Genomic DNA, 24,303 nt, shown 5'->3' on the forward strand with positions numbered 1-24,303 from the left:
CCAGAAACAAGCTTCGCGCTGCGCCTCCGACAGAGTGCCAAAAGGCCGCGAAGGCCCCCAAAGCGGACTGGCTCCAGGGCCCGAGCACGCCCAGGGATCCAATAGTGCAGGGGAGCCCCCTGGTCCCGAGACTTGGCCTGTCGCAGGCCTCAATTTCCCCGTTCTCCTGGAGCGCAAACAAAACACTCGCCGTCTGCTCTACTGGCGGCGCCTCTTTTCCTTTTTTCTTTTTTGGATTCAGAACCTCTCTTTCGTTTGACGTGATTGCATTTTTTTTGCATTTTTTTTTCTATTTACTTTTGAAGCAATAGCTGCTTCAGACACTCCTTAGAAACACAAACAGCTTTTCTCTTTCCGTTCCCTTACGTGAACAATTACAATCGCTATAACCACCTTGAGAATCGCAAATTACCGCTTTCGACAGCAATAAACTTCAAAAACTCCGAATATCATTCACATCCGCAAAAATGGGCTTGTCCAAGCTCTCCGTTTCCCTGCTCGCCCTGGCCAGCAGCGCCATTGGAGCTGATCTTCCCGCCATCACAGCCAAGGTGAGCCACTTTTTGTCTCCAGAACACCAACGATCTCTCTCCTTGTAGGAATAAATCGTGGAGAAGGAACCCAGAAGATGATCAACAACGTCGAATCTCAATCTCGGGAGCAACCGCTAATCGACCACTTTTTCCACGTGTAGGGCTCCAAGTTCTTCTACCCCAACGGCACCCAGTTCTTCATCAAGGGTGTTGCGTACCAGCAGGATGTTGGCCAGGCCGGCACCACCAGCTCCTCTGGCAACTCAACCTTCATCGACCCCCTCTCCAGCGAGGCCAACTGCAAGCGTGACATTCCGCTGCTGCAGCAGCTCGGCACAAACGTGATCCGAACCTATGCCATCGACCCCACGGCCGACCACTCGGCCTGCATGTCGCTGCTCGAGGCTGCCGGCATCTACGTCTTCTCCGATCTGGGCGAGCCCTCGCTGTCCATCAACCGCGACTCCCCCAGCTGGGACACCGACCTGTTCGCCCGCTACCAGGCCGTTGTCGACGAGATGCAGAAGTACTCCAACGTCATCGGCTTCTTCGCCGGTAACGAGGTCTCCAACGCCAAGAACAACACCATGGCCTCTGCCTTTGTCAAGGCCGCCGTGCGTGACACCAAGGCCTACATCAAGTCCAAGAAGTACCGCTGGATGGGTGTCGGCTATGCCGCCAACGACGACGTCGATATCCGCTCCCAGATGGCCGACTACTTCAACTGCGGTGACGCGAGCGACGCCATTGACTTCTGGGGCTACAACATCTACTCCTGGTGCGGTCAGAGCTCCATGCAGAAGTCTGGCTATGACACCGAGACCCAGTTCTTCTCCAACTACTCTGTCCCCGTCTTCTTCGCCGAGTACGGCTGCAACCTGCCCAGCGGCGCTGCCGACCGTATCTTCCAGGAAACCGCTGCTCTCTATGGTGACGAGATGTCTGCTGTCTTCAGCGGTGGTATCGTCTACATGTACTTTGAGGAGGCTAACGACTATGGTGAGTTTGAAGCGTAAAATCAATTCCAAAGAACAACAGAAATGACTAACAGTTCACAGGTCTGGTCAAGGCTAGCGGCAGCTCCGTCACCAAGTTGAAGGACTTCAGCGCTCTCCAGTCTCAGGTTGCCAAGGTCGACCCCAAGGGTGTTGACTCGGCCGACTACAAGCCCACCAACCAGGCCGCCAAGTGCCCTGCCCTGACTTCCAACTGGCAAGCCTCCGACAACCTGCCTCCTACCCCCGACTCTGGTCTCTGCTCTTGCATGCAGGCTTCTCTGTCCTGCGTCCGCGCCTCCGGCCTCGAGTCCAAGGACTACGGTGACATCTTCAACTTCATCTGCGGCAACAACCCCACCGTCTGCGCCGGTATCAATGGCAACGCCACCACCGGAGTCTACGGTGCCTACAGCATGTGCGACGACGGTGCCAAGCTCGACTACGTCCTCGACACCTACTACAACTCCCAGAAGAAGGCCTCCACTGCTTGCGACTTCAACAGCCAGGCCCAGGTCGTCAGCGCCAAGCCCGTCGCCACCTGCTCTGCTGCCCTGGCCTCTGCCAGCAACATCAACAAGCAGGCCGCCACTGCTACCGGCCCCGTCAACGCCGGTGCCACTGGTGGCAGCTCCACCAGCGGCGGCTCCAGCACCAGCAGCAGCGCTGCCGTTGCTGGCCGCCCTGCTGCCTACCTGCTCAGTATGGGCGAGCTGTCCATGGCTCTGTACATGGGTGTTGCCGTGCTCACCGGTGCTAGCATGATCCTCCTGTAATTTTGAGAAAAGAAAAAACATTTAATTAGAAATGGCCTTGATTTGTTTTTAATTTTGTTCTTTTTCTTTTTCTGAAACTTATTTTTTGGGCTTGTTGTATGTAGAAAACGGTCAAGTTATTTAGAGGAAAGTGAAATAATTTATTCATTGTTTTTTTTATTATATATACTCGACCTACAAGTCATTTCCCGGACAAAGACGCACAAAGTCTGGGATTATGAATGACTTCCCCTCCCTCCTTCTATTATATATATTTGCACTTTTCTTTCTTTTTCTTTTCGGGAGGAGAGAGGTTTACTTTTCATGTTGGATGTATTGAAGGCATCTTATATCCTTAGAGTTGTGTTTGCGGCTTTTGCTGTTAGAATGGGTTTTTTGTTGTCGTTTGATAGCAGTATTGACTTTTACGATTCTTATTTATACTTGTGAAATACTCCTTTAAAAGGCTCTTGTTCACTTTTGCGTCTGTGACATGGTCTATTGCAGTTCATCTAGGTACTGTTGTCAACATAAAAACTTGCCATGTTCAGCGTCAGAAATCGCTTATTGAGGCAATGTAAGTATGCTGCAGGGGCTGTGTTTTCACCGTACGTCTGACCCCGCTTCCATTCCTTCAGCACTTCTCATGCAGCAAATGCAACCCCGACAGTATGAGTGAAGAGAGCTTCTTCGAGAGATCAAAGAAAAAATGGAAAAAGTTTCAGCAGCGTGGGCAATCTCCGCGGGCAAGCTCTCTGCCAGCTACAAGCCAGCCTTACGCACCAACTCAGCTGTCCACGTCGTTGGACATTTTGCCAGCATCAGCATCGCCTTCTCCAGCTATCGAAGCGTCAAAACCCATTATCACGGTATCGACGCCGGAAATTGCAACCGAGCAACAGGAGCCTCCAGTAAGCCTTTGGAACAGCGTTTTCGAAAGGTCAAGCAAAGAAACCAAGAATTGGATTCGAGGACATGGTCTCGACCTTTCGGAACAAGCGAAGCCAGAAGACCATATTAGAGAAATCACTCGCCTTATTGAAAGCAACACACTATGTACAGATAAAAATGGGGACTCGAAGATTGATATTAATTATCAAAAGATTGTTTTCCGTGAATATATTGCCGACGTTGCTGCATTTCTTACCATGGCGGGCGATATTGCCGTCAACTTTGCGCCGCCACAAGCCAGCGCGCCTTGGGCTGTTGCAAAAGCCATGCTGAGAGTAAGTATAAGCGTCTATACGCATAAAGACCCCAAATTCGCTGGTTGTAACCGTGATATTGATTGAAGCCAGATTCCAGTCAAGCAAAGCGACCAGATGGCAGCCCTTGCCGGGACCGTCCAGTGGTTCACTCGCATAGTTCGCAGAGGCCAGCTATACGAGCTCTTGTATAACGCAAAAACGACTGATGGAAACGCGGTGCTAAACTTGCATGATGCACTATTGGACGTATATGTCGCGGCAATAGAGCTTCTTACGCGATGCGATAGCCTGATTGAAGGCGGGATGGCTAAGCAGACACTTAATGCCATTCTTAGGCCAGAGCAGGCCACAGGGCTTGTTGCAGACTTGTTTCAAAAGGAACAGAAGCTTTTACAAGAAGTTGCAGTCTGTGAAGCTTCCCGAAGTGAAATTGCCGGTAGACAGGCCGATGAGAAATCAAGAGACTTGCTCTTTAACGTGAATAAGCTCTCCTCGCCGCTAGCACGAGTTGACGAGGGGGTAATGGACATTCGGGAAATGATTGACGAGGACCGATTGCGAGGGCTTTTACAATTTATCAGTCCGGAAGGGCATGGGAAAAGCCACGTCGATATTGCAGATTCGAGAATCGACGATACAGGCAATTGGCTGATGGAGCACGAAGGGTTTCGCGCCTGGCAAGCTATACCTTCATCATCAACGATATTATGGCTCAAAGGAACCGGTAAGCCCTACGTATATTTACATGCACTTCGGAAACTTGTTAATTTATGTAAACATTAGTTGGCACCGGCAAGACATACCTCACCTGGCGGGCGATTGAGTATGTAAAGGCGACATTGGAAGAAGGATCTGGTAACGAAGGATTTGCCTTTTTCTACTGCAGCCGATCAGCAACTTCGTTGCAAGATCCTCTGGTAATTCTAAGAAGTTTTGTTCGCCAGCTGTTTGACAAGGCATCTGAAACCGGTTACAATCGCTTGATCCAAAAACGCAAAGTAGCGGAGAATGAAGGGCGGAGTCTTGGGCTGAAGGACTGCAAAGAGCTAATTTTGGAACTGATAAATCTCTATTCCAAGTCGACTATTATTCTCGATGCTTTAGACGAAGCTAGCTCGACGAGTACAAACCAGAACTTGGCGGAGATTCTCATCGGCATACTGGACAAGGCCAAGAAACCGGTTAAACTCTTTATATCCAGTCGTCCAGACCGCGAATACCTGCAGGCGTTTAAAGCTAACGCTACAATCACTATCGAATCCAACAACCAGCAGGCAGATATTGAAAAATACCTAGAGGACAGACTTTACTCGACTTTGTCGTTTAAGCAACGTCAAAAGGAAACCCAGACATTGATCCTAAATGTCTTTTCTTCGAAAAATAGCACCATGTAAGCCAAATATTAAAGACGGCATATTACAATTCAAGCAATAACATGAGTCTGGTGCGCAGGTTTCGGTGGATTCATCTACAGGTCCAAAGACTCAACAACTACACCTCTCATGATGCAGTCAGATCCTGGGCCACTACACTGCCCAGTACTCTGACCGAGGCATATGACCAGCTATTTGATGATATGAGAAAGCATGACGAGCACGACATAGCCTTGGCCGAGCGTGCCATCAAGTGGGTGCTATGCTCTATTTTACCACTTAGCTCCGAGGCTTTGTTAGAAGCCATTCGCTATTCGCTACATGGTTCAGTAGTGGTTCAAAAAGACAAACAGACTGAACAACAGATATTATCCCTCTGCCGAGATCTGTTGACAATTGAGCCAAAGCGCAAGGTGTGGGCACTGCCTCATGCGTCTGTTGCTGAATACTTTGAGCTAAAGGGCATAACGCTAGCAGAGTGCGATTTATTCGCTTCCAAGATATTAATTGATTGTCTTGTAAACTTTGAGCCGGAGACTTTGAAGCGTGTGGCAAGGTTGTGGCCAGTTCGGAGCTTTGAGCAGTATGTTGTCTACGCATGGTTTCTGCACGTCGAACGATATGACAAATGGCTCGGTTCAGCAAAGGGCGCGAATGCAGATCCAGGACTTGTTATGGCTCTCAAGAGATTTCTTGGATCGCCAGAAGAAAGCAGCGATTACTATAGACGATGGATTGATAACGCTGATACCCTCATTGATAAAGGACGCCGATATCATGATGGGCGAATCGGCTATTCAGTAAAGACGGAGCTATTGCCTAGCGACATGGCTTTGTATACTGTATGTCGATATGGATTCTACTACACCTTGCGAGACTGGTGGGAGGGAACCGCAATTAGCAAGGAAATGGCGCTCAAAGAGTGCAAACTCGGCTACACACCGCTTGTTCATGCAGTCAAGAGCGGGTGCATACCAATTCTCAAACATTTGATCAGCTTGGGTGGCACAGATTACTCGCCATCTGAAAGATGTAATGCCGTGGACAAAGCCATGGCTTATGAACAGTGGGACATCGCAACCCTACTGATGGCAGAAGCGGCAATCGACATCAACGACGTATATGACGGATATACCGAGACTCTTGTCCAACAGGCCGCGAGAACCAACCCTGAAAAGCTGCAATGGTTGATAGATCAGGGCTGGGTAGACGCGAATAGGGAAAGCGTCACAGAGTTTGGCAGCCCGTTGATTGCAGCCGCCTGTGTCCTAAACATACAGTCAGTCGAGATTTTGCTCAAGGCCGGTGCAAACGCAGACGTTTCTGTGGAATGCGGCAAATACGACACCGCTCTTGATGCAGCGGCTTCGAGTTATGTCTTTGACGAGCAGGAACTTGTCGAAATTGTCCAGTTATTGCTCGACAGCGGCGCAGACGCCAACAAGCCCTTGAAGAAAGGTCGATATGGCAGCGCACTGGAAACGTTAATCTGTCTCAACTTTGACGACATCAACATCCTGAGGGAGCCGTTGGGCATGTTGCTCAAAGCTGGTGCTGATCCGACAATGGTGTTTGAAAGGGGGCATTACGGCAGTGCACTCGCCGCCGCTGCGTTTCATGGACTTAAAGAGCTGCTCGTTGCTATGATTGGGGCTACGAGCAAAGAACGGGCAGTTGAGTGCCTTCGCTTCGGTAGACATCCTGACAAATGCGTCTTGGGATTGAAGAAGACGGCCGAGAAATGGAGGGATGGGAGAGTGGAAACTGTAAAATATCTTGCTGATGAAGTAGGAGTGGATGAAGAGACGCTGCATAAGATTGGTCTGTGGGATGTCACGCCTGAAATGAGGCAGGGTGAGTATTATATAGCCATATTCTAGTATATAGATGTAATTAAATACATGTTGAACGCTTTATTTAAACCATTATCGAGTTCTGTTTAGACATGCCATTTTGCGTTTACCTGTCAGTCAAGACGATTACTGCCAAGGTGAAAACATTTGACACTGGTGTACCCCAGCTCGAATGAAATAAACACTATGAGAAAAAAAATCGGTACAACGATTGAAGGATTATTTAACATGAAGTAAGCTTATGGCACACTCATCTTATGTATACCGGCAATGATGGAGTGAACAAGAACTCGAAGGTAGAGAGCTTCACATGTTAGTGTAAACGGTGACACGAAGAAGAGCGAAAAGTGAGAGCATCGTAAACTTGCTCGAGACGTTGTACCATTTAGCATGAAGCGAAGCTTATTCTTCTTTACGGATAGCGATTGACGCATTCACTGCATGTGATATAGTATTCAATATGGAATCATCATCTTTCCCTTTTTCTTTGACTTTTTGTTTTCGGGGATCATTTACAGTTACGGGCTAAAGTGAATTTTCATGAGCATTTCGTACATATTAAGATGTTTAATGTTCTATACTCAAAGAGAGATAGATAGCCAAGTTCAAAAAACATATACATACCAAGACGTATAAACATCTTTCTGCCCATCTGCTTGCAGAAACTCACAGATGCAGCTTTGGTCCAGCGGAGGCTTATAGTCTTTTCTTGCGCGGCCCACATCATCAAAGAGTCTTCGTGGCGCAGTTGGCTAGCGCGTCAGTCTCATATTGATACATCTATATGATCTAGACATTAGTCTGGGCCATCTGAAGGTCGTGAGTTCGAGCCTCACCGAGGACATTCTTTTTGCATCTTCATATTATGATATTTTTGCCTGTTGCCGCATATTGTTACTTGTGGTGACTTTATGACGGTTTTTTTTATACCCGTCTTACTCGGTTGCTACTCCAGATGTCAGCAGTTGTGGTTGTGTATCTAGCTAAACTCTCTTGATGTGAGCGGTGGAGTTAAGACGGACTCGCATTTCTCATCAAGTTGAAAGACTTTTTGCAAGCGAAACGATGGATGTGTACACATAATTAAAACATGATGCCAGCAATTATGAGACATGTTGCAGCTATGCAAGTCATTCCCCGCCTTGAAGAGAGGTCTTACATGTGTCAACCCCGCAACGTCATAGCCTTATCTCTACATGTACGCAGCTAAGACGAAGCGCTCCATTTCTCAGCTTGCAACATCACCTAGATAGCTCTTTCTTGTCACTTCCACAATCTCGCCAGTCTCATAAACAAGTCTTTATTCAACTTCAAAGAAACAAGAGGACGGCGTTATGGATGAACCCGCCCAAGCCATCCACGGAACGCTTATTCACTCTGTTTCTCCCACGCAACTTCAAGTCCTTCCAGATACTCTCATCATTCTCTCTTCGTCCGGCATCATCACACATCTAGAGCAAAATATCCCTTCTTCGCGGGTGGCTGATTCTCTCGCCGAGAAACGCATCGAACACATTCGTCAAACAGTACTCTCCCCTGGTCAATTCCTCATCCCAGGCTTTGTTGATACACATAACCATGCTCCGCAGTGGATGCAAAGAGGCCTGGGCCAGGGAATGCATATTCTAGACTGGCTTGATGGCATCACTTTCCCCAATGAAGCCAAATTTGGGGATGCATCTCATGCGGAAAAGGTGTATGAGAAGCTCGTTCGAGGCATGCTTAGACAGGGCGTGACGACGGCATCTTACTATGGCTCTTTACACGGGGAGGCGACGAATGTGTTGGCATCAACGTGTCTCGGAAAAGGCCAGAGGGCTCTGATTGGAAAATGCAACATGAATCGCAACTCGCCATTCTTCTACTGCGAAGCCTCTGCCGAAGAGTCTATTTCTGCGACGAAATCATGCATCCGCCATATTCGAACCATTGATCCGAAGAGCACTCTCATTAAGCCCGTCTTGACACCCCGCTTCGCGATATCGTGCACAGCGGAATTGTTACAATCTCTTGGCGACATGGCCCGCAATGACCCTTCCCTGGCGATACAGACTCATTTCAATGAAGCACAGCAGGAAATCGATGCCACGCTGTCTCTCTTTCCGGAGTTTAACAACGAAGCCGACTTGTATTCTTCATTTGGACTTCTTACACCGCACACTATCCTCGCTCACTGCACCATCATGACAGAGTACGAGATTCAAGAGCTTCATGATTTAAAGTGCGGCGTCGCGCATTGTCCCACGGCAAACATGACTGTAGGAGGAGGTTTCATGGCCGCTCCTGTAAAGGAGTTTCTTAGACGTGGTATCAACGTCGGCCTGGGAACAGATTCGGGAGGCGGCTACAGCTCAAGCATGTTGAATGCGATGAGACACGCTCTCATCACGTCGTATGCGAGGGACGCGCTGTATCCAACATTTGAACAAGCAAAAGAGATGGGCACTGGCGGTGGCAGAGAAGCCCTGAGTTTGGAGGAGACTTTTTACATGGCTACCCAAGGAGGCGCCAAAGTTGTCGGCCTTGATCACAAGGTTGGCGAATTTGCGCTTGGAAAGGAATTTGATGCTTTGGTGATTGATTTGCGGGATGAGAGAAGCGGGGTGAATGTGCCGTTGGATGAAGACGACTCGATGGAGAGGATGCTGGAGAAATTCATCATGACGGGAGACGATAGGAACATTGTGAACGTTTATGTTAAGGGAAGGTTGGTTCACGGTGAATGAATTCGGTTATTGATGTTTGGTTAAAGCATTCGCACAGGCTTGGATATTCTAGACCAAAGTTGACTGCCGCTCAAGAGGCAGTTTATGCTGCAATTATTTGATACTCATTTTCTTTCCCCCCGCGGCTCCAGGCGCTGTATAATGTCAAGACTCCATGTCCTCTATAACGCAAAGCTGTTTCAGCGCCTCAACTGGCGGCTTGACAAGCTCTTCATCCTCGTCTTGAGCCCAATAACTGGAAAACTTGCGCACTTGGATAATCTCATCTGCTGGAATCGCGTTGCCGTCTTTATCAAAGAGATCACGATCACGGTATCGTTTTCCTCGAGAGCGAGCAAAATCCGCCAAATCCGCCAAATCCATCTCCCTCCCTGGGATAATAACTCTAACAGCATTTACCTTGGCTGTTCCAAAATAATCTATGTTGTAATCCACCAGCACAACAAATCTTTCCGACGTCTTGCCTCGCGTCACCAGTTCTATGGCAAAAACATGCTCCTTTTTAAGCAGCGGAAACCCTTCCATGTCTCCCGTGACTCCGCCAAAAATGGCAGGAAAATGCCGACTCTCAGTTTTTGCCTGTGGTGGATACGCCAATGCCGTTGTATAGTTTTCCCATACTGCTGGAGAAAGGCTGAATCCGTCGCGACGACGTTTCATGTCTGCAGTTTGCGCTTGTCTGAGGAGACAAACCAGTCTCTCGTCGCCGGGACCGACAAACCGTTGTGCGACCCAAAGGGGGTCTGAGAATCGAACGGCTTCTAAATCTTCGCCCAGCTTTGATGTTGCTTTGGTGAGCAATAAGGGAAGAACCAGCATGTTGGAAAAGGGGCGGTCAGAGTTTAATAGAAAGGCATAGCCGAGCGCCAAGTCATGTTGATCGATGTGGACTCTCAGTGTAACTTGGACGCCGCGGCGTGTCAACGTGGGACTGACTGTAGCAAACTCAAAGTTACTATTGCTCATCTTGTCTATCAACCTGGGATACTGGCGAAAATGGTCTGGCGAGGGGGCCAAGCCATTAGGTGCAAACTCAGTATCCGCATCTACATGGCTCCATGCTAGTATAGATGCGTCTTCATAAACTCTGAGTATTTCTTCTTGCAGACGTTGAAATGACCGCCCCCCTTCGCCGTACATCATGGGTAGATTGACATCAAAGAGTCCTAGCAGCGAGTAGGCGCGGTCTTCGATTCTAGTTGTCGACCGGGTTGCGGCCCAAGCCATGCACTGTCCCACTTGGAAAACCTCTGACCTTTTACGACCCAGATGCACATGTCTTTGAACTTTGATACTTGAAGCTGTTTCGATCAACTTTTCCAAGTCATAGGCTGTGCCAAACTTTTGCCAGTTTTGATCAACAAAGATTAGAGCTCGTGGAGCTAGCAGTTCTTGAAGCGTCCACCCACGGGTGAACCACTGAGACCTCTGGAACGACTCAAGGTCCGTCGGCTTGAAGAGGAACCTGCCATCTGAATCGGTTCGATCAGTCGGAACAGACACGTCAGAAAGATAGGCGTAGCAGACGTCAGAGTCCCAATACCACTGATACATGGAGTTGATGGCCTCCTGAAGTTCTGAGGAACTGGACTTGTCAATGCAACAGGTGTCAGCCCATATATAATCATAACCATCCTGTAGAGCTAGGCGACGAAACTCGATAATTTTGCGGTAACCTTGTTTTTGCAAGAAATCTGTCGGACCAGGCCACGAGTTGTTGCGCTCCATTTCTTTGAGCATGTCCTGGTAGGACATCTCATCGCGTTCCCATCGGTGCGACAGAATGGCGTACCGCGGGATACTGGTCCCGAGGAAGTCGCAGAATTCCAAGGCTTTTGTGCTGAGTAGACGCATCTTTCTGACGGTTTAAAGACGATTTTTATGGCCAATTAAGCTTAATTGACGGACACATCTAACAACTGAGCGGTTTACGGCTGGATTAGATATAGCGGTGACACAACCCTGGGACACACTAGTGCTGTTAGCATGCATGTATGATGGATACCACTGTCTGTGCCGACCTGATAAAACGAGCAAAATGAACGAATACCACTGAACCAGTAAAGATGAATTCCAAAATGGGAACGTCTATGCCCCTTGGATTCTCAATTGATAGAATACAGGGCCATTGCCAAGTATGCATAACCGAGGCCAATGGTGGGGATGCTACAGCAATCAGGCTCTATAACAGATCTCGGGGCTATAGAAACAAATTTCTACTCGAAATTGCCCCTAGCATTTATTTTTGCCTTGCGCTTGATACTTGAAACCTCTATTTTGATGTTTGGTTTTGGAATGAATAATAAGGGACGCTGTATTTGCCTTTACCACCCTCTTATATACATATTATGCTCTTCGTAGACATAGAATACAAGCAGACTTCGTAGGGCATAGCGTTGCTCCAAAGGAATTGACCATGCAGAGTATAATCTCAATAGCAAAGTCTGAATGTTTATTGAAATACTGAGTATACTAGCTAATCAGAGAGTATTTCCAAGAATATGGCGGAATGTATATTAGCCACGCTTCTCAGCGCCAACAAAAGCGTATCAAAACGAGTCCCGATATTCTCAAAGACCCCCAAAGACTAACAGGCTTTGAACATTGACTCTGCCAAAGCCGCGTCTGTGCAGTAGTTGGCGCCCACCATGAGCAGGAAACTCGGCCACAACCATAACACTCACGTCTCCAGGATTAACACCATTTTTTACTAATAACTGCAAGACGGCGCAAAGCGTCTCCCCTGTAGCAAGTACATCATCCATCACCACCACCGAAGCCCCTCTGGAAACCATATCCCGGTCCATCGCAATCTTCTTCTCCCCTGAACAATGCGATGAGATGTGCGACGGGGACTTGTCGACGGAGATGGTAGGTGGCGGGAGCTTTCCATTCTCGCGAATCAGCAACAAGGGCACATCAACCTGTACAGACAAGGCTGACGCAAAGACAAAGCCTCCAGCCTCGCAGCATGCTATAGCACCGACTTTGGTCCAGTCACCGCTGAAGTGGGTTTGCAGTAGAGAGGAGCATAAGGCCAACCCACCTGGCTGCTGAGAGATATCGAGGACGTGCTGGAACTCGATGCCCTGGCGGGGAAAGTTGGGTATTGGACGAACCATGTCGGCTAACCGCTGCATGTCTTTATGAAGCAAGGGAAACAAGTGTTGTTTGGAAAAACTCTCTGCCGCTTCATCTCCAGCTGCGTTATTGTCAAATATGAGGCTGGGGCAGTCCAACTCTTTCGCCAATTCTTCAAAATCTTGATGGCGGTCAGTGCAATCACCATCGTCATCGCAATGACCACCTCGACGAGCTCTTTTTGTCTCATTGCTGGCCTCGACGCGAACCTCGAGAAGCCTGCTGTCCGGAACCAATTGTGAAAAAGCAGCAACCGGCGCCTCATCTCTCATCCCAGTGATTAGTAAAACATCCACATCTGCAGCGCCATAAACCACATTCATAAAATGCTCCTCTGGCAACTTTGCTCGCTGCCGTACCTGTTCCTGGAAGAACTCTGTCAATGCTGGCCGGTGCTGTTCTTTGTATGCACGATCATTAAGCAAGGCCAGCAAATCAGCTCCAGTAGCAGCTGCGTATTCTCGCTTCGTCTCATCGCTAATGCTGACCGCCCGCGCTTTGATATTTCTGTCAGCATCCTCGGAGAGCACAGAAGCCCAAACATTGGCGCAATAGTCTTTACCCACGCAGCTTTCACCCGTGACAAGAATAATGAGCTCCGGCTCCATTGGAATCTTTGGGAGTGGGCAGGCAGAGGCCAGCACATGTTGAGGATCCAAGTCGCGTTTAAGACGAGCCAGTCGTGGCAGGTTTGGTCCAAATGCATTGGTTGCTAGAGCAGCATCTCTTGGATCTGGCCCAAGATCGGCTCCATAAACTCCGCTGCTCAGGGGCAGCAACTTCTCAGCAACGCCGTAAACCCACTTCACGGCAGATTGAGCAGCATCCGTGCCGTATTGGTCGCGGGGCCAGACCCCGGTGATGACACAGGCAAATTCCCAGTCTCGACAGCCGAAAGCGGTGGCATTAGCAGCAACGTTGGCGACTGCTCCGCCGCTGTGGATGAGATGGAGATAGCTGAGTGCTGAGGGACGAGTCGCTATAGCCTCTATCAAGACATTGGCGATGTTGACTGCTCCGATATCCTTTATGAAGAGGCATCGTTTGAACGAAGATGTCTTGCCGCCGCCGTGTCCGCCATGCATCGCAGACATGTACATCTCGGTATCGAATAGACCAACGCCATCCACAACCTTGAAGCTATTTTGAGGTCCCAAGACTTCATCTAATGGCGTACATGTAGGAGTTTCGACGTTGAGGTTGACACTTTGGGACTCATACATGGTCACGCCAAGATGCAACTGATCAGCCTCCCAGTACAGATACGCGTCTGCAGACCAGATATCGGGTAGTTTCTTAGCGACTACATTGAACTGCTTGAGCCATTGCTGCGGGTCGAGGTTATCGTCATCACTTAGGGGGACATTCCAGCTTCGCACCGTATACGTCGAAACATTGAAAGCTTTAAAGGTAACGCTAACGACGATGCCAAAGTTAGTTCCAGCCCCTTTGATGGCCCATAACAGGTCAGATTCATTGTCCGGACGCACAGCATCGTCTGGACAATGTTCACTTGGTACTTGGCCAATGCACAGGACCTTTCCAGAGTCCAGGCTAACCACCACAGCGCCGACAATAGCGTCACTCGCGAGCCCATGTTGGCGAGCCAAATGTCCGATGCCTCCTTGAAGCCATAGTCCTGCTCCCACACTTGGACGAGAACCCAAGGGCACAGTCAGCCCTACTTCCATAGCATTGCGAATGATGTCCCCAGTCTTGCAACCAGCCTCGGCAACGACCAAAGAACCTGAGCCGGATCCAGAGCCTCCAGCCGTGAGAATGTGTACTTGGTCAAAGGCTTCCATGTCGACCGCGACGACATCAGACCAGAGACATTGGCCGCTATGGCCTCCGCTAACAACAGTTAGACTCGCTCCATGCTTCAAGGCCCATTGAACACACTGCTGGACATGCCGTATCTGTCTTGGCCTGGCTATGGCAGCAGGACGGTGAAGACGTACCTCCCTGTTCTTGACTTTCTTTTCTCCTTTCATCAACGGCACATCCGCTGCCAAGTCCGGCAACGCAGTGGCATGTCGAGTAAAGGCCATCATGACCTCTGGCGCGCTGAAGTGGAGATGATATGGGTGGCCTTCCTTGCGGCGACCCAGGGCGCGACACACTTCACGCCACCTTTTCCGCACTGCAATGTCCTCTCCAACGTTCTTCATGATGAAGCCGGCGATGAAAGGAGCAAAGGAGTCCAATGCTTTGTCTTCATCCGCCACGAGGATATCTCCGGTAGGGAAAGAAGCTGTGCGGTGGCATACTAAGCCGTCAAAGTGCAAGACACCAGCTTGATGGAAGACAACCACCATTCCATCGCCAGGCTGCTCAACAAGCATTTCCAGTGCTCGTTCGATAAAGCTGCGTTGAGGCTTCATGCCGTACATACTATGGCAGAACAAGACGATGTCGAATTTCTCGTCGCCATCATTCGTAGGAGCGTTCATGTTTGCATCGCTGCCCAGAACAAATGGTACTCGCCGGATGTCTGAAAGACTCTCGAGGCATGGCAGTGGAGGCCCTCCTTCCGCACTAAAGGAAAGCCACTCTTGCAAGTTTGTAGCAAACAATTTATTCGGCTCGTATGCAACATATCTTTTAATCTTCTGCCTATACTGGCGAGGCAGATGTGCAAGCACGCTCTTTGGGCCCGGTCCAATCTCCAGCACCGAGACCCGGCTGCGCGACTTGAAGAGCGGAGCTAGAACTTTGGATAGCTGAGGGATGATGAACTTTTGGTATGTTGCCCACCCAGAGCCTGTAGTGAAGAAGCTGAGGCCGGCGCTGTACTGGGCGTCTGATAACGGCTGTTTCTTGGACGAGGCTGCGGTGGCTACTTGTCCAAGTGCCAGCTCTAGAGACTGGAGCGAAGCCATAGTGTAGTTGGGTTTGGCCGGATATGTATTTAATTTTTCTTACGTCAAATGATTATTCGACGGGTCTGTGGGGATGGAATGAGGAAAACGTACGCTATTTACACCTGAAGAGGAGAAAGAGGAGAAGACAGTTGCTTGTTGTACAGTGAAACCCGAGTTCCTTGGCGTGTGTCACGACCAAGGTGCGTTGGTTATCGCAGCTCTCAGGCTTGTGCTTTATTCCTAATGATTACGATACGATGTACAACGTAGAGTATAACCTGTAATCTGAGCCAACGCAGTGTCTTTATCGCCGTCCATAGGGTTGATACCTACATGTAGGTACATATGTACCTGTTAGCCAGGCCTTGCTAATGTACCATTGGCAAACGACTGGACATATGATTGAGCACCGAAGGAATATGAACACCTTTATTCAATATTTAGTTGATGCGATATCATATTACTTTTTGACCAGTATTCTACCATCACCGAGAAGTTTATCAATCTTCGTTGGTGGACGCTGAGAAGCCTTCATATGTTCCCAAGGTACGAGATACATATTCTTAAATGCATGAAGCGTTCAATGACACGGCATAGGTGCATAACAGATAGCAGGATACATTTCTACCGGCATAGTTGGCATTAGGATGCATGCGTAACATCAACATGGAACAAACAAAGTCTCGTGGCTTAGCTTCGTATTCGTGGCCAACACACACATGTAATGGTGGTACGAAGGACATAAATTAGCTTCACGACAGAATCGTCCCAGGTCGTATTCTCAACTACAAGCTAATTTGTATGACTGAGCACCAAATCCATGCACTATATCGGACATCATTTGCTTGAGCATCAGAGAAATCCCCAGTGTCCCGTTGAGTGTATCGTAAGCTATACGTCAAAATCCATGGATCTCCAGACTCAATCTCATCGCTAGCGTAGTAGCTCTCTTTCATCCAGCCTGCCTCTCCAATCCAAGATTCCCGACAGGCGGGCCACGGTAAAGAGATGGCTACAAGAAAGCCCAATTGCTGAAACCGGGCATCGTCCAGGTACTCACTTACCATTTTCTTTTGGCGTCGAGTTTAAGCTTCAATCTTGGACAAAAGAATGTTGCTGATTTGGGAGATTCTCCATGATTGTGATGCGTCAGTTACGGTAATGAGGCGGGCTATTTAGAGTCGATGGACGAGGCCCGGTACCTGTTCAAGGATAGTCCACAAGTTACTTTGGATACTCGCAAGAGCAGCAAGCAAATAGCTTTAAGCCACCGGAGTTCCCTGGTCACTACGTCAAGAGAAGGCTTACTTATGAGCGAGACAGATTAACAGCCTTGTCTGGCCTCGCTAGGGCTTCGGCCAACTCGTTTCCCGACTTGGAATATTTGGCGGGATCCCGGAGGGCTGATCTTTGTAGAGGGCTGTTTTGCGTATCGACGATGACACAAAACTACAAGCATTACATCAGGCAGCGTCAATATGACTATTTGACATCTTCGTGGAGCTGGGCCAGCCGTCCAGGCCCCATCCAGTGGTCCCTGGGCGACCACGATCCATGTCCCGAATCTGAGCTGCGAGTCGCCAATGTCGTCACTGATAAACTGAACCGCCACGGCCGTGTATTCAATACATATCTAGATTTGAGCGCAAAAATGCATAAATTAACGCCGCTAGAAGAGGAGGGAGAGGACAGCAGCAGAAAGAGACGCCATGCTAAAAAAGGCCTCGGAAGAAGAGAAGCGGCTACCTTTCTTCTCCGCCCTGCGTTCCGAAAATGACGACTTCGTGGCTGATCTCAACTTTGACTGTGATTTGCGAGGCCTTCTTCATGATGGCTATGAATGTCCGTATGCTCCTTTGGGTGAGATGCGAATGCTCTTGATTTCAAGTTTTACTCTCGGTGATTGAGATGTATGCCGAGATAGTGAGAAGCTCTTGGCTGACAGGACAGTTATGGCTGGTCTCCTGATTATGCCGACTCAGAATGCAGAAGAGTTTGTTAGAGTTGGTACGTGGTGGTCTGTGGCAGAAGGATTTAGTAGTGGGAGGTTCTAGAAAGATGTTCAGCCGCAAGTTATTAGACTTGTCTAATTGCGATTTACTTGTTAATTCCACGTCTTGTTGAGGTGACTTTTGCGAGATTGGTTACTTAGAAAGGGAGAAGTTATTCATTATCCAACACCTCACTATAGCACAACAAGGCAGCCACCACTATTAAAATACATGTGCACAGCTGCATAGTTAAAAGTAGCAGCAGTATAGCTGAAGTGCTGGATAACAGAATTGGGCTGGATAACTTTTCTCATGTAGAAACATTAGACCTTGGTCAATCCTGTCAACTCGTACCATCCACTCATATATGCGGGGAATAGAAAGGAATAGCTGAAGCTACAGCAAGTTAATGAGTGAAAAATGACCGACTAATCAAGAAGAGGTATTCATGTGGATGAAGGCAGTATTGCAGTATATTCGCGTAATTGTCATTTGTATATGCTAAGCTCAATCTATGTATAAATCTCATACTATATCGTTGTAATCTATTATGTTCATAAACGCCTGAAATGCCATGCCATGCCATATAAACATCATGCCATCAAATGAAGAAGAAGAAAAGTCATTCATCGCCCGTATAAACACAAGTTGCTCAATCAACTCATCAATGCAACATTGCAATTGTCATCATCTCATTCATCGCCCACCCACAACAGACCCATCATCCCATCCCACCCAACGGCGAATAATGTCATCCACAGTCTTGACGCCATCTCTCGTGGCCTCCACCTCAAACCACTCCTTATGCTCATGTCCACAGGCCTTGCAAGCGCCGAGATCAGCACGCAGCCCCATGCCGCCAAGCTCCAGGTGAATGAGGCGTTCCACCTTCTTGACATGAGGCGTGGGATGAACAGCCGCAGCGGCAGCAGCTGGCGAAGGGGCTCTTCCTCCAGCTCCGCGTCCATTAGAGTGAGAGGACGCAGCGTCGAAAGACGGAGGGGTGGATGAGGACATGTACGGGTAAAAGCGCAGCAGCTGGATGGAGTGGCCGCACTGGCGGGACCATTGCATCATGCGGCGCTGGACATTGGCTGCTCGGCCAATCTTGAGAAGCATAGTCTTTGACTTTTGGCCGTTTGTGTCTGCAAACGAAGAAACGACGTCGCTGGGTCGTCTGCTGCGGGCGCCGCCGCGGGGAGGAGGAGCGAGGAGCTCTCTTGCGGCGTCGACGGGGACCGGATCAGCGGCCGATTCGGGGGTCAGCCAGAACATGTAGATGTAGCCGGGCTCGTCGGCATCGGAGGGCGGCTTGGCGACTTCCTTCATGAGCACCGAGGACGTGTGGGCGTCGAGGTGGTCGGGGATGAGGGACTTGAGGTGGCCTGCCGTGGGGGCCGACGAGCTGGAGGGGCGAGAATGGCCCTGGGGGTGAGACGTCTGTGGGCGTGATGGACGTGCCGACGAGGTCGACGGCCGACCAACCTGTGGTTGAACGGGGTGAGGCTGCGGCCGGGGCTGGTGAGGCCGTGGCGCCTCGTCAAAGTCCTCCTCGGGCACGGTGAAGCAGAAGCAGAACGTCGTCGACTTTGGCTTGGGCCTGTACTTTTCCGAGCTGTACCGGCCACTGGGCTTTCCGCCGCCGTTGATATCCACGAGCCCCAGACGATCGGCCAGCGTGTCCAGGCTCGAGCGGCCCTCCTCGCGGATGATGCCGCCAGAGGGCCGTGCCGAGCCCGGCGTCGACTTGCCCGAGCGGCCGGCCTGGTCCTTGTGCTGCCAGCAGTAGGAGTCCTCGCTGCCGTCGTCAGGGGTTGGCGGCGAGAGCTTCTTGCGCGAGGGCGGGAGGCCTGTAGGGCTGACGGGGCGGCGACAGGGCCGGCCGTTGGAGGTGATGCCGCGACATGTGGCTTCGGGGTTGAGGGAGTCGTTGCGGGCGAGGAGAGACTCGGGGGTGGTGCCGGTGAAGGAGGGCATCGCAGTGGAAGACGCAGCGTGTGTTGATGTGTGTTTTTTGGTGTTTCTTTTTCTGTTTTCGAAATGGTAGGTATTGTATCGTATCGAGACCTGCCTGTTTTGCTTTCCTCCGTGTCTTAAATATCAATTGCTTGCCGCTAAATCCTGCACGGTCAATGCCACGTCCATCAAACTTTTTTTTCTCTTCTTTGTTGTCCAAAGGGCATCAACGCATTTAAGAAAAGCTGCCCAGGGTCCAGGGTCCAGGGGTGGTCCCGTGAGTTTCTGTCTCTCACCTCGCTCATTTGACTGATTCACCTCTGCGTCCCGTTTAGTGCTCCGTTAGTGACCAGACCCCTACAGCCCCTACAGCCCCTACGGCAAGCGCCGAGCCCATCGTTCACCTGGCGGCAAATGGTTGGTGGCTCGGGGGGCTGACGGCCTGACCAGCGCATGAGCCGGGGCATCGTGGTCGCGTGGCGGGGGTTGTGACTGAGAACTGCATCCCATCCATGTGCTGTAGAAAACGGGGCGGTGGGCTGGAATGACGACGGGCCTGCAGGGGGGGTTGGGCTGCAGGTTGAGGAATGAGGTTGGCGGTTGACGGTTGGGTTTGTGAGACATCAGCGGTGGTAGCAGCAGTTGCGCAGCAGCTGTTAGGGAGCTATCAAGAGCATCCATGGGGGGGTATTCTCTTCGTATAGAGAGTTTGAGCAGCGATGGCGGTTGCATGTAATGGAGGGGGCTGGGATCCATTCGTTGGGCTGAGCAGCAGCTGCACCGCCATCGTCAGCACCGCCACAGCGGCCTCTCAATGAGAACGTCATACTGCGACTCATGTAGGTAATCTGCAATACACAAGGCGGAGCGGCGATTTACATGCAACTCAGTTCCTGTGTGAATCATTTCATTAAGAATCAAGCAGCTCGATACAATTGATGCGTCTATGATTTCAGCTGCCGAAGTGCACTAATCGCCTTAGTCCTGCAGAGAACCGATAGCGCCAACAGCCATGAGGCTACATCCATGCAACACAATAGCCTCTTTTTTCTCCTTTCTATACTTCATATCTACAATGTCTAATCTTGGATGAATCTATTTCTCCGTATTTCTCATTCTAGTTGAGTCTCTTAGACATGGCAGCATCGTTGGCCAGTTCGTCCGCAACCAGCTTGACCCTGTCCACCATGAGAATGTCCACGCCAGCATCCGCTTGTTTCTATTCAACAATGTCATCACAACACGTTCAACCCAAAAACATGAAAAAGGCAGATATATCAAACTTACTCGTGCATGAATAGGCTCATTATTCAACAGCCCATAAGACGCACAAACCAGCCCTGCATCCTTCACAAACTGCACAAGCCTGGGACAATACAGCAGCGCCTCGCACGCAAACACGACCCCGGCCAGGTTCCAGAGCCTCGCAAACTGCACGCCCACCTGCAGACTTGCGACCCTGAGCTCCTTGTCTGCCATGGGCACTTTGCCGGCATTGCTGATGAACATGACCGGGTACGTCTTTTGCTTCACCGAGAGCAGGATGCAGACCTCGGGCGTAAACGACGAAAGTATTATCCGCCGCTTATCGGCTAGGCGCTGGATTTTTTCGAGAGCAACGTCGACGAATGTGTTGATGTCGATGGCAACGGGAGCTACTCCAGCGTCTACCGCTTCATGTAGCCGCGGGTACTCTTCACAAGGCGATTAGTTCGTGCCACTGCTGATTTCGTTGAGAGCAAAGACAGACGTACTCATTTCGATGTTGAACCCAATATCCTCGGGCAAATCCACAAGCAGCTCGTCCAACGTAGCCAATGAACCCTGTATGAAATCCCCTCTGGTATTAGGCTTGAAGCCCTTGTTCTGAAAATCTACAGTGTACCGCAGCCTATCATGCAGCTGCACAGTTCTGAGGCGAGACTCTTCACCTGTAGACCAGGCGCGTCGCCTTTGTGGGTGACCATGCAGCGCCTCACTTCCTCTGTCTATAGTTACTGGAGTTATGCTCTGCGGCTCTTGTAAATCGCTTGCGTGCTTATACTGAGAGAGCGTAACGTCGTGGATGGCAACGTCTGTGCCGGATTCGCTCAATGAAAAGTCGTGAAATATCACGGCCTCGAGGTCGCGAGTAATTTGCAAGTCTGCGAATCTGTCAGAGCCGTCGCATTGCGCGAGGAGAAACCTGTGATACCAAACTACAGACTGTTAGTAAAATCCAAATCAAGACCAGCAGGCAGAAAACTAGCATACTTCAACAAACGATGCTCCTAACTTGTAGGCAGACAGAAAAGACTGACACTCAACGTTAGCGCCTGAGCATGGGCAAAAGATGTCTTGTATCGCACCATGGCTGTGTTCTCTCCCAGCTGCAGATACGATCGACTATCAGAATTCTGCCCCAAGCCTGCAATATCGTCAGCTTAATGCGAAAACGAAGTGAGTCACCCAAAAGATCAAGTCGAAATACCTCTATGGCCAACAATTTGCACTGGATCCCCCCGTTGTCTTTGGTAGTTTGATGTGTCCGGCTGTTGAAGACCTGCAAACGGCGTAGCAACAACATAGCTCAACAAAACAGCCCCTGTCAAGTCCATAGTCTCTTTATCCATCATACAAACGGTGACCTCGCGAATCATGCTTTCGCGTTTCTCGCCAAACAACACTTTCCCATGATCTAGCATTGTATTTCCACGACTCAGGAGCACCATTGAGTCTATAGTTTCGCGGCGAAATAGTCGGACAGATATTTGAAGAGGTGCTCCATTCTTGGCTTGGAAGATAAAGGGCTGGTTGATTTGATCTTCCAGTACTGGCAACCGCACCAACTTTGGCTCGGCCTCTGTTTCTGGAGCAGAAATCTCAAGTACAAGAGATGATGGCGCGTTGGAGTCACTGCCCTTCTCGATACCGTAATGAGAGAGCTCAAATGCAGCGCGATCATGTCCCCCCCTGAGTGCTCCCAAGGTTAACGACGACTAACCTTTCGTTACTGTTGCTGAAAGAGGTCTGGGAATATCTCTTATAAGCCAGCCTACGAGAACCTGCAGGTCCTCCGTACATGGCTTCTGATGGAGTCGATGTAAAAAGCTCCGCAATACCAAGGTGTCCTCTGAAGACTGCATGTTCCCGAGCGGTCCACCCCAAAGCATCGCACCTCTCAGGCTCAGCCCCAGCCTCGAGGAGACAGCTTACCACCTCGCTGTGGCCATTTGCACATGCAACCATAAGCGGAGTCCACCCTGTAGCCGCTGCAATGTTTGCATCAAGCCCCCGTTGAGTATATGTGAGTAACAGCTTAACTAGATCCAAATTATTTGCTTGAGACGCGCAGTACAGGGCAGTCTCCCCCGGAGGCGTTGCGTAGTTGATGTTAGGTTCATAGTTTAGCAAAACCTTTACGACATCATCTCGGCCGCTTCTCACAGACAGAAGAAGAAGATCGCCAAGCAAAGTCGAAAGACCAAGTTTTGATTGCTCCATCTCGTTAAAGCCAACCAGTTTCTTCAAAAGAATGGTTAGGATTGACGTCTCGCCAGATACGACGGCATAGTGTAGTGGCGTCATGCCATCCTCGTCTCTCCGGAATAAGACATCACCAAGATGCCCAGCATCAGAACCAACTGCGCAACGTACCAAAGCTTCGCAAAAGCTCTTTAGCCCGTATTTGGCGGCGTAATGCAGCGCAAAGCGCCTATGGCCGTCTTTATGGTGCAGCAAGGCAGTAGTAAGAGCGCAAGGTCCATCAAACAGTTGGACGAGCCAATCCTCGGGCGTAGGCGTAATTGATGAATCATTTCGTTTCATCAGACCGCAGACTGTCAAAAACAAGGGTATCTGATCTGTATGCATGACGCAATCTTTCTCCTTGATATACTCTAGAAGAAAGCCTGCACTTTCTTTCGCCTCCATCATAATCGCAGCAATGAATAAGCTGTAGAGTTGTCTTTCAAACTCAGGCTGGCGCGTGCTTATCGGAGGATCACGCGAGAGATAATAATCTCGCAATGCAGCAACTTCGTCGTTCCTGATCCAATCATAGGAATTCTCCAGAGCAAACCCATCCCGAATAAGCGCGCTCATGTACAAGGATCGTGTAGGCTGTCGAGTCATGGAGCTTACTCGGCGAATATCAACCAAAACATTAGAAATTCTCTTCTTGGTATCTGCTAGAAGATTTTCGAGGCCTTGTTGTTTGACAGGCCATGATAACTGAAGATCATGGTATTCGCTCGTCCCTTGCAAGCCACTGCCGATTTTGTCAAGAATTTTGGTTATAGCTGTCTCGTTCGCTCTACCAAACCAGTCAACCTCGTCTACTTCGCGCAGTAAGCCTTCGTAAGCACACAGTAACAGAGCAAGTTTGGATTGTTCCACAGTATCGATATTGGGGGTAGCCTCAAGCATTAAAGGCAGACCAAGTATGGCACAGAAGTCGGCCTCTCGTCGAAAGATGGATCTGCATTTGCTCAAGTAGAGCGTTTCAAATCTTTGCATGCTCCGTTTCAGACATTCCAGGACCTCTAAATAGAGGTTAGTTGAAAGAGGCGACGTGAATGAACTGAGAATTGCGCATCACTGACCTGCTAGAGGCTCCCGTCGCTGTGATGCGAGCCGTATCATCTGGCGGAGGCCGTTGTAATCGACATAATCATCAGCCCACTTGGCCACTAGATGCTGGTGGTAATGCAGGCCAAACTTCATGACGGAGATGCCGGAGATGCTGGAGAATTGGAAGGATTAAGAAACGCTCAATGACATTGATAGTTTCTCAGCCTGCGTGCGCCGAGTCAAAGTTGATGTCCAAAGCTCAGGTCAGGTGTTATTGAGCAACAAAACGTACGTAGGAGATCAAAGCGGGGTTGGCAACTAAACTGTGCTTGAAATGCAAAGAAAAAGTCAATGTTG

The 24,303-nt window shown here is 49.7% G+C and overlaps 7 protein-coding genes and 1 non-coding gene across 8 annotated transcripts; 4 read left to right on the forward strand and 4 right to left on the reverse strand.

The window, feature by feature from the left end:
* Positions 1–173: 173 nt before the first annotated feature.
* On the forward strand, positions 174–2,732 carry TrAtP1_010797 (uncharacterized protein). The gene is made up of 3 exons (XM_014092240.2): positions 174–551; positions 695–1,532; positions 1,592–2,732. Exons 1-3 carry the CDS (start codon positions 468–470, stop codon positions 2,302–2,304), a joined length of 1,635 nt encoding a protein of 544 aa, XP_013947715.1. The 5' UTR covers positions 174–467; the 3' UTR covers positions 2,305–2,732.
* A 194-nt stretch (positions 2,733–2,926) lies between these two features.
* Positions 2,927–6,774, forward strand: TrAtP1_010798 (uncharacterized protein). Its single transcript, XM_066114852.1, has 4 exons — positions 2,927–3,509; positions 3,582–4,215; positions 4,275–4,881; positions 4,944–6,774. The coding sequence occupies exons 1-4, from the start codon at positions 2,955–2,957 to the stop codon at positions 6,742–6,744; spliced, it is 3,597 nt and encodes a 1,198-aa protein (XP_065970949.1). The 5' UTR covers positions 2,927–2,954; the 3' UTR covers positions 6,745–6,774.
* A 676-nt stretch (positions 6,775–7,450) lies between these two features.
* TrAtP1_010799 lies at positions 7,451–7,561 on the forward strand. The gene has a single exon. It is a non-coding gene; the product is annotated as a tRNA-Met (tRNA).
* A 334-nt stretch (positions 7,562–7,895) lies between these two features.
* On the forward strand, positions 7,896–9,546 carry TrAtP1_010800 (uncharacterized protein). Its single transcript, XM_066114853.1, has one exon. It carries the CDS (start codon positions 8,052–8,054, stop codon positions 9,441–9,443), a length of 1,392 nt encoding a protein of 463 aa, XP_065970950.1. The 5' UTR covers positions 7,896–8,051; the 3' UTR covers positions 9,444–9,546.
* On the reverse strand, positions 9,547–11,348 carry TrAtP1_010801 (uncharacterized protein). The gene is made up of 2 exons (XM_066114854.1): positions 11,101–11,348; positions 9,547–11,028 (listed from the first exon to the last, which is right to left on the reverse strand). The coding sequence occupies exons 1-2, from the start codon at positions 11,295–11,297 to the stop codon at positions 9,588–9,590; spliced, it is 1,638 nt and encodes a 545-aa protein (XP_065970951.1). The 5' UTR covers positions 11,298–11,348; the 3' UTR covers positions 9,547–9,587.
* Positions 11,349–12,013: 665 nt separating this feature from the next.
* On the reverse strand, positions 12,014–15,466 carry TrAtP1_010802 (uncharacterized protein; the record flags this gene model as incomplete). The annotated part of the gene is made up of 1 exon (XM_014092244.2): positions 12,014–15,466. One exon carries the CDS (start codon positions 15,464–15,466, stop codon positions 12,014–12,016), a length of 3,453 nt encoding a protein of 1,150 aa, XP_013947719.2.
* A 2,441-nt stretch (positions 15,467–17,907) lies between these two features.
* Positions 17,908–20,104, reverse strand: TrAtP1_010803 (uncharacterized protein). The gene has a single exon (XM_066114855.1). The coding sequence runs from the start codon at positions 19,414–19,416 to the stop codon at positions 18,136–18,138; it is 1,281 nt and encodes a 426-aa protein (XP_065970952.1). The 5' UTR covers positions 19,417–20,104; the 3' UTR covers positions 17,908–18,135.
* Positions 20,105–20,512: 408 nt separating this feature from the next.
* On the reverse strand, positions 20,513–24,099 carry TrAtP1_010804 (uncharacterized protein; the record flags this gene model as incomplete). The annotated part of the gene is made up of 7 exons (XM_066114856.1): positions 20,513–20,614; positions 20,683–21,089; positions 21,150–21,593; positions 21,671–21,802; positions 21,866–22,347; positions 22,457–23,918; positions 23,979–24,099. The coding sequence occupies 7 exons, from the start codon at positions 24,097–24,099 to the stop codon at positions 20,513–20,515; spliced, it is 3,150 nt and encodes a 1,049-aa protein (XP_065970953.1).
* Positions 24,100–24,303: the final 204 nt, after the last annotated feature.

This window comes from Trichoderma atroviride, chromosome 6 (assembly GCF_020647795.1).
Source record: "Trichoderma atroviride chromosome 6, complete sequence".
Classification (NCBI taxonomy): Eukaryota; Fungi; Ascomycota; class Sordariomycetes; order Hypocreales; family Hypocreaceae; genus Trichoderma; species Trichoderma atroviride.

Excerpts from the sequence above, each read along its gene's own strand:
- TrAtP1_010797 (XM_014092240.2), top strand. The coding sequence starts at position 468 with ATGGGCTTGTCCAAGCTCTCCGTTTCCCTGCTCGCCCTGGCCAGCAGC. Across the intron at positions 552-694 it reads TTCCCGCCATCACAGCCAAG|GGCTCCAAGTTCTTCTACCC; the intron begins GTGAGCCACTTT and ends TTCCACGTGTAG. Across the intron at positions 1,533-1,591 it reads TGAGGAGGCTAACGACTATG|GTCTGGTCAAGGCTAGCGGC; the intron begins GTGAGTTTGAAG and ends AACAGTTCACAG.
- TrAtP1_010798 (XM_066114852.1), top strand. The coding sequence starts at position 2,955 with ATGAGTGAAGAGAGCTTCTTCGAGAGATCAAAGAAAAAATGGAAAAAG. Across the intron at positions 4,216-4,274 it reads ATTATGGCTCAAAGGAACCG|TTGGCACCGGCAAGACATAC; the intron begins GTAAGCCCTACG and ends TGTAAACATTAG. Across the intron at positions 4,882-4,943 it reads TCTTCGAAAAATAGCACCAT|GTTTCGGTGGATTCATCTAC; the intron begins GTAAGCCAAATA and ends TCTGGTGCGCAG.
- TrAtP1_010801 (XM_066114854.1), bottom strand. The coding sequence starts at position 11,297 with ATGCGTCTACTCAGCACAAAAGCCTTGGAATTCTGCGACTTCCTCGGG. Across the intron at positions 11,029-11,100 it reads GGTTACCGCAAAATTATCGA|TTCCTCAGAACTTCAGGAGG; the intron begins GTTTCGTCGCCT and ends TGACAAGTCCAG.
- TrAtP1_010800 (XM_066114853.1), top strand. The coding sequence starts at position 8,052 with ATGGATGAACCCGCCCAAGCCATCCACGGAACGCTTATTCACTCTGTT.
- TrAtP1_010803 (XM_066114855.1), bottom strand. The coding sequence starts at position 19,416 with ATGCCCTCCTTCACCGGCACCACCCCCGAGTCTCTCCTCGCCCGCAAC.